Source organism: Dinoponera quadriceps, unplaced genomic scaffold (assembly GCF_001313825.1).
Source record: "Dinoponera quadriceps isolate SergipeBrazil2010 unplaced genomic scaffold, ASM131382v1 scaffold2952, whole genome shotgun sequence".
NCBI lineage: Eukaryota > Metazoa > Arthropoda > Insecta > Hymenoptera > Formicidae > Dinoponera > Dinoponera quadriceps.
In genome coordinates this window covers 21776-29280 of record NW_014557517.1, presented here as the reverse complement: position 1 = coordinate 29280, position 7505 = coordinate 21776, and the positions used below count along the sequence as shown (strand labels likewise).

The 7505-nt window shown below is 45.4% G+C and overlaps 2 protein-coding genes across 2 annotated transcripts; both read right to left on the bottom strand.

The window, feature by feature from the left end:
- Positions 1-2555: 2555 nt before the first annotated feature.
- On the bottom strand, positions 2556-4046 carry LOC106749190. Its single transcript, XM_014628377.1, has 2 exons — positions 3979-4046; positions 2556-3587 (listed from the first exon to the last, which is right to left on the bottom strand). Exons 1-2 carry the CDS (start codon positions 4044-4046, stop codon positions 3176-3178), a joined length of 480 nt encoding a protein of 159 aa, XP_014483863.1. The 3' UTR covers positions 2556-3175.
- Positions 4047-4944: 898 nt separating this feature from the next.
- Positions 4945-6847, bottom strand: LOC106749197 (group XIIA secretory phospholipase A2). Its single transcript, XM_014628385.1, has 3 exons — positions 6443-6847; positions 5926-5993; positions 4945-5572 (listed from the first exon to the last, which is right to left on the bottom strand). Exons 1-3 carry the CDS (start codon positions 6675-6677, stop codon positions 5246-5248), a joined length of 630 nt encoding a protein of 209 aa, XP_014483871.1. The 5' UTR covers positions 6678-6847; the 3' UTR covers positions 4945-5245.
- Positions 6848-7505: the final 658 nt, after the last annotated feature.

The window sequence follows — 7505 nt, the reverse complement described above, 5'->3', positions numbered from 1 at the left end:
GTCGTTCTTCTGCTACCGCAGCAGTCCTCCGAGACACGAAGGTGCTCTCTCTCCGTTGACCGCGACGTCGCTGGTAGACCCGAAGCGAGCGACCCGAATCGCGCTCGGCGGCGTATCGTTCGCGATTCCCGGCGATATTTGGAGAATTTCTCACGACGATCGGTAAGAATCGTCGCGTAGTCGGGGTCGAACGCGCCATCTCGCCGGTCTCACGGGGTCTCCGAATGGATTCTGTAAGGTGGCATCCACGATTTCTCGATTTCACGCGTCGATTTAATCCCGCTCTCGTCCGGATCTTCAAGGTGTCTCCTCCTACTCCCGAGAAGCACCGTGAGGGAACGTTGCCGCTGTTGTAGACGCTTCTTCGAGCACTCGGTCAGACTGCGCGACAAAACGCGGGGAGAAGACGCTCTCTCTCTCTCTCTCTCTCGGCATCGAAGACATCCACACATAAATCACAATAAGGATATCGAAATAGGCATCTCATCATTGTACGCACGCAGAATCATGTGAGGTCGTTCCTAAGTGTATTCTCACGTCTTTCTCTTTCTTTCCCTTCTCCCTCTCTCTCTCTCTCTCTCTCTCTCTCTCATGTTGAGATCGGTGCGACGGGACGATTAACGTTGTGCGAACGATAATTCATAATTCTCCAAACCTCGCCATTCGTGAACACTCGTCTTGCCCGATGCTTGCTAACAATAGAGTATAAGGAATTGCGAATTAAGAAGTCGTATGTTCTTCTACTCTTCCCCCCCTCTTCCCCCCTCCCGCGACATTTTTTAGCATGTATCTCAATTGCACGCTCACATTCGATGTAGAACGAAGCGAGGTGAGAGGAAAAGAGAGAGAGAGAGAGAGAGAGAGAGAGAGAGAGAGAGAAGAAGAAGAAGAAGGAAAGTAAATATTATACCCTCCTTCATCCACCGTCGATGGTGCGGGGGTATGGATAAATTTGTTTCTCTTCGTGCTCGATGAAGGGCTCGTATTAAACGGATTCTTAACTTGTCGACGAAGATTGCACACATGGTACAATTTAATCATAATACAATTTAATCGATCGATAGCATCTCCTCTCCAAGCATGGGTTCGTAACTTGTGCATTTAAAGAGAAAAGGGGAGAATTAAGAAGAAAAATAAGGATACAAGCGTTACCTCGGACGGATTAGCCAACGATCGGCCAAGGTATCGTGTTCCCCTCTCCGCCTCTCTACGAACGAATGAAAGAAGTGGGAAAAAAAGAAAGAAGGAAGAAAGAAGAAAACAAATGCGGATATACCTATTTTTTAGTAGGGCATTCCTTCGCGAAACTACATGTTACGTTTTGTGTATTTATATATATATATAAATATATATAAATATATATTTACGAATAATATTCTGTTTGATATTATCGATTGTTGAACATTGTTGTTTAAGTTTTCTTCGAGGCACTCTGTACTTTACTGTATTATAAAACGTAAAAGGGAAAAAAAAAGGAAAGTAGCTACTTATCGCTATGGTAATTATCCTCATTGTATTATTGTCGAAGAAAAAGGCAAAACGCGCGAACAGAAGAAACACACCCACACACACAATCGGATCAATTGTCGCCGACGTCGTCGCGCTGAAACTGCCCGTTGTCCCGCGAAAGGAAGAAGAGAAAGGCATCGCCGCGTTCATCCAGTTTTGTCGATTGTTCATACACGATTATTTGCTATTGTGCGAATTGATGGGCCGATCGATCGGTCGATTAATCGATCATCACCGTCGCGAGTGACGGAGGGGTAGCGCTCTCGTGCTAGACACGTGCGTTCCCGCATACATACGTACATTATCATTACATTGCATTACATTGCATTACATTGCATTGCAAACACATGCGTCTACATGCGAAATAGAGAGAGAGAGAGAGAGAGAGAGAGGACGCGTGCTATACACACACACACACACACACACACACACACACACACGGATTATATTTTTAATTGTCGTATGCGATATCTCGCACGATAAACGTTCATTCGTTATCTCTCATTATCGTACGTACGCGTATGGTTTTTATTATCTAGTATCGCGAGAGGGTAGCTCTATAGTTTTTTCGGAAAGAATGAACGGAGCGCGCAATTTTCGGCTCTTCCGGCGAAGCGTCGCGTGGACTCGTGCTGAAATTATTTTTTGTATCGAAGTGACGCGAGAGCACAGCTCTTAGAAAATGAAAAATGAAAAAAAAAGAGAAGATGAAGAAGAAGATGATGATGATGATGATGATGATGAAGAAAAACTCTCGTACGACGAAGATGGGTGAAAAATACGGGTAACGTCACCCGCGTGCGCGCGCGCGCACGCTGTACCCCACGCGTTACCCCTCGCGAATGTATATTCCCCGAGAATGCGTAATTTTCCCTCCCGTCGTGGGCGACGCTTCGCGGAACGGTCGCGAGAGAACAACAAAAAAAAATAATATATTTATGGTACGCGTTACGGATTTAATTTTTTCAGACGAGAAGATGATAAGGGCGAAAGAGAATAAAGGGCGGATCGCCTAGTTTAGGATAATCGAATGATTAAAGCAGTAATAGTGTAAAAATACATTGATATTTATTGTACATAGATCTAAAAAAAACTACTAACAAATAAAAAAGAAATCAAAAACACATGATAATCGATAGCTCTCTGGTGGTCATTTGCAGATGCGTCTAGGCGATGAGAGCCGACGATTAATGCGGCGTATAGTAGATACGCGCGACAGAGACCGACCGAATCGTTCGCCACGTATTTCCCCTGGCCGAGCCTCGATCTCCCACCAAGCTCCCGCTACTTCATCCTGGACACGAGAACGCAATTAGTGCCGCGTGTGAACGAAGGGTTGCTTCAGAGCAAGAGTGGTTCAGAGTCATCGTTTTGAAATTTCGTTTGCGAACAAGTCATCCGGCACACTTCCCGTATACAAATCATTGTTCCGCATTTCATGTGTGAAGAGACAATATTTTGTATAAAAATTTTTTTTCTGTTTCATTTCGTATAAAAAGTAAGAGATATCTTTGATATCCGGCGTGTTTACAAGTACGAATTTGGAAAATATGTTTTTGCGAGCCACCGATCCACTCTTCGAAGCCACCGTTCGCTTCTTCTCAACGAAACTACTGGTGAATCGAGCAGATCGCGCGGATATTTCCCCACCTCCTCGCGAACGATTCTACCTCGAGCGCGCGCCCGAATGCCTTCTCCGCCGTTTCCGCTCCTGCCGTCGTTTCTTCTCCGCGTTCGCCAGGTCTACGTACTTCTTCCTCTGCTCGGGCGACATGCGGCTCCACAGCTTGCCGGCGGCTCGCGCCACCACGGTCACCGGTTCCTTCGGCTTCTTGCTGCGCAACCGCAGGAAGAAGATGATGAACGGGTTCGTCGCACCGACATGACGATGCTTGCCGAAGTCGCGGTTCCCTCGCGTGCTCGGCCCGGCCGCCGCTTTACCGTTTCCGTTTCCGGCTCGTCCACTTTTTCCGGTATCTACGCTACGTGGAAGGAAAAACTGCAAAGTACGTTTTTGCGCGACTCCGCGTCTCTTATCCGACGATAAAACTTGCTGCCCAGCAAGAGATGAAAGTCCACTTATATTATCTATTTATTCTTGTCTTTTTACCAAGTGCGACGTAAGGACAAATGAAACCAGCGAGCAAGAGAAGACTAAAGGGGCTGCCTGTACCTATCGCGGATCTGAACTTGAAGAGAGATTTAATTAAGAGAATCTTAATCGAAAGAAATTTAATTAAGACAACCGAATGCTCGCTACCGGCAAGATTTTCTTTTCCGTGTCCACATTGTCAAACCAAGTCTGTTTGATCGATTTCGTAGGAAAAGGGAAACACAGCCTGTAGGGAGAATCCCCCGAGTGAACCCTGGTAGCGAACATGACAAAGGAAAATTGGCGATATCATTTCCGCAAGTCAACTCGGCCTTGCTCGCCCTGATCTCGCCGTCATGAAGTAGAGATCGCCTTACCTGCCGTTGCCTTCCGTCTTCCGGTCTTTCTGGATCTTGGACGGCCGGGAGGAGTTTGCGTTTCCCATTCTTCGTGAATGCGAATTTCGCTTCCCGCGACGGGAGCGTGTCCGATTGTCCTGATTGAGTTAACGTCACTTGGCAATTTACTATCTTCACCGGTTCCTCCAACCGGTGATTCGTCGTCCGAGGGCAGTTGTCACATTGACGTTTGCGTCGCAAAAGACGCTATCCCTTGTTTTTTTCAAAAGACAAACACGCTCTCGATATCTCAGTCCCGTTGCACTCGATATTCCTTATCTTCTGTACTTTTACGTAGAAATTCGTATGTTAACGTAAAAGCAGCTCTTCGTTCACACGTTGACCGACGATTCGATTCCCGAGAAATACGGCGAATAAATGTCACTCCCGAGACGCGTGTATTTTTCACCACGTCCCACCAGCTCTTCTCCATTGCTCTCCGCACAGCCGGTCTTTCAAATGCAATTAATTATACTTTATGCGCAATTTCATTGATACCCGGTAGTATTATAATGAAACGGCATTTATCGTGTTAATCGACGTCCGGGAAAAAAGCTTATATATAATCATGTAATTACATAATTACATATAATTATATATAATCACATGTGATTTATATATAAATTTTGTCTCTACATGACTACATATATAATTATATGTATCTGTACGGAATATAAAAATACTGTTCAATGAAAAATGGAGAAAATAGTTTGATTCAATTAAGTGTTTACATCGTGAGCAGCCATAAACACAAGCACATTTACCTCAATTGTATTCGTATAACAACATTTCTTAGATGTGGAACATATATAATCGCATTTGATTACATACGGCTATATAGAGACAAGATTCATATAGAATCATTTTTCTCTCGGGAATGACGGATTATTTCTCACAATTGCTTGGGAGTTTTAAATGGTTAACGATTGTTTTTTAAAAAGAAACTTTAGTTATGAAGAATATTATATTGCGCCCGTTGTGACAAAATTTCTACAAGATAGAGGTGACACATCGACCTGATTTTTTCGCGCTGATTTCTGCCATTCGCGATTTCGACCACTCAGGTAGCAGGAACTTCGAAAAGACATCTTAAAGACAACGTCCAGGAGATTCCGGCGAGAGTAAGACGTTTTTTAGAAGTTGCTGCGATCAGACTCCCGAATAATACTTAGGATAATTCCATCGACCACACATTTTGATAAATAAGTTAATAAATACATTGGATTATCTTAAATTAGACGTAATATTATAATTCGCCGCCGGCCTGTGCCGCCTTCTTAGGTTTCTTGTTCTTGTGACTGCCCTTATCCGGGCAGTAGCAAGCCTTCTTCTGGGCGTCGAGGAAGCTCTTGCAACCGAGCGCGGTCGTTCCCGTGAAGAGTACCTTAGCGGCGGCCTTGCACGTATTGACGATCGTCACGCCGGTAGTCTGATACGTGTCGCAGAACTTGTACAGGCACCTTTTGAATTCCAGATCGCACTTCTCCTTGTCGGTGTTGCACGTGTCGTAGCAAAGGTCGTGGAAGTCGCAGCACTTGGTCATTTCGGCCAACGGAAGGTATTCTTGATTCACCTAGAAATGTTCAATGCCCGTTAATGATGATAATCGGCAGTAATTTTCGTTATAAAATGATTAACATCCCGCGGCAAAGAGAGATTACATAGAATCATATAAAATTATACGTAATCAATGGAAATTATTATAATTATATGTAATTATATATAATCATATGATATCAAACATCTCTGGAACGTTTGTAGGATGTCTCGTTGTGTCATGAGCTTGAAGAGCGACGTTTTTAACGTAACGAACAGATCGCAACGTTCGGTTTCCGAACGTGTTGCAAAACCAAGTGTATAGAAATACGTCATTGCGGATCGTGCGCTTATCGCGCATTTCTCACGAGTAACCAATTCCCCGCTGACCTCGATTCCAAGGGAGCCGCATCCGTTGCTCTGCGGTTTGTGGTTCCAGTCTGGTTTCGGCGCGGATCCTGGAACATTCGAAAGAGCGCGCGCGCGCTTTTCAGACTCCTCCAATCGGAACCTCCCGAATCAGCCTCGCGTTCGCCACGTACTTGCCAGGAGAAAGGAATCTCACCTAACCTGACTCGCCGCGATATCGCGCGATATACCACGAATATATTACGTGACATTTGACATGTCACATTGTGATGAACCGTAATCAGTCAGAAATATATCGTCCTCTTTCAGTTCTTCCGATTCCTTCGTCGTCCGACGCGAAAGAGCCGCGCGTCCGGACTGGAAAGCGAAGGGGGAGGAGCTGGCCGGAGAGTGTAGAAAGTGCAATGAAAACAAACGATTCGCCTGCGGACTCTCGCCTGATCAACCAATGGTGGCGAGAGCTCCGTACGATAACTTGATAAGGCGGCGAGCTTTGACGGCGCGACGTAACGACAATCGGTCGGGATCGCGCATTTACCGTCGGGACACCGGAAGACGCAGTTCTCCTCCACCGCCGCGTCGAACACCTCGTGTATGTCCTTGATTTTCCTGGCCACAGTGATGGCGTTCTCGAAGAAGTCGTGAAAGACAGACTCGGCCGCCAACACGGCGTCCCGCAGGTTTGACAGCAATCCGGAGCCATAGCCGGACCACGCGTACGCCAGGAACGTCAACGCGTAGATGAGGACTTTGCGATACCGCGACAGGTCCATTCCGCCACCTGGGACGATCGATCGCACCGAACTGCCGAAGTATTTTTAGACGGATGTACGTGTGGACTCACTGGTCAGCCCTAAGATGACACGTGGAGGCCGCATCGTGGCCGAAGCTGGAGTCGATCGTGGAATACATGAAAAATGAAGGATTCGTTTCGCTCAACTGCGGGCGAAATCCAACCGGACGCATGAATAAGCCTGGCGAGGAGGAATCATTTTATACCGCAAAGTCTCTAGTTTTTAGAAATATTTCAGTCTGTCAAGTTTAATTAATTCCTCACGATGTTACGGCAGTATGAATTAGATTCCCGACGAATGTTAAAATTTTTCATCAAGTTCGTTTGGTCGCACCATTTAAAGAAAAGATGACAAGAGAGATTTATATAATTTAAAAGCGTCGTCATTTCTCATTTAGCCCGATATATCTTAGCAATAAACTATAGTAGCGTTACGAGTTTAATATTCCTGAAAAGTACATACTTCAAGCTTTAAGATGCTTTCGGAAGCATTTGGCTATCGTCACTTTTGCCGAAGTTGTATCCCGTTGAATTTCGCTTGTGTTGGAATATAGCAGGAAAATAAGGCTGATTATCCGTTGAGTTATACTACTTGTCAATTGAGAATGGGTGACTGATACCACTGTTGAGGCGTATCACGACCTCGATTTCTCGTACATGCAGTATGGCGCCTCGTAGCGGAGACTTCAAAACTCAGCAAAAATAACGGGTCTAGCAATCCATTAGACCCGTTAATTTCCCGCAAAGAATAACGGGTTTAGATTGTTAGACCCACTATTTTTGCTTGTGATATCGCCGTCGGCACACG

Bases quoted from the DNA above. Each gene is read 5' to 3' on its own strand.
- LOC106749190 (XM_014628377.1), bottom strand. From the start codon at position 4,046: ATGGGAAACGCAAACTCCTCCCGGCCGTCCAAGATCCAGAAAGACCGG. The intron at 3,588-3,978 runs GTAAGGCGATCT...AGATAATATAAG, and splicing joins AAGACGGAAGGCAACGGCAG to TGGACTTTCATCTCTTGCTG.
- LOC106749197 (XM_014628385.1), bottom strand. From the start codon at position 6,677: ATGGACCTGTCGCGGTATCGCAAAGTCCTCATCTACGCGTTGACGTTC. The intron at 5,994-6,442 runs GTAAATGCGCGA...CGAATGTTCCAG, and splicing joins CGTCTTCCGGTGTCCCGACG to GATCCGCGCCGAAACCAGAC. The intron at 5,573-5,925 runs GTCAGCGGGGAA...GAACATTTCTAG, and splicing joins GCGGCTCCCTTGGAATCGAG to GTGAATCAAGAATACCTTCC.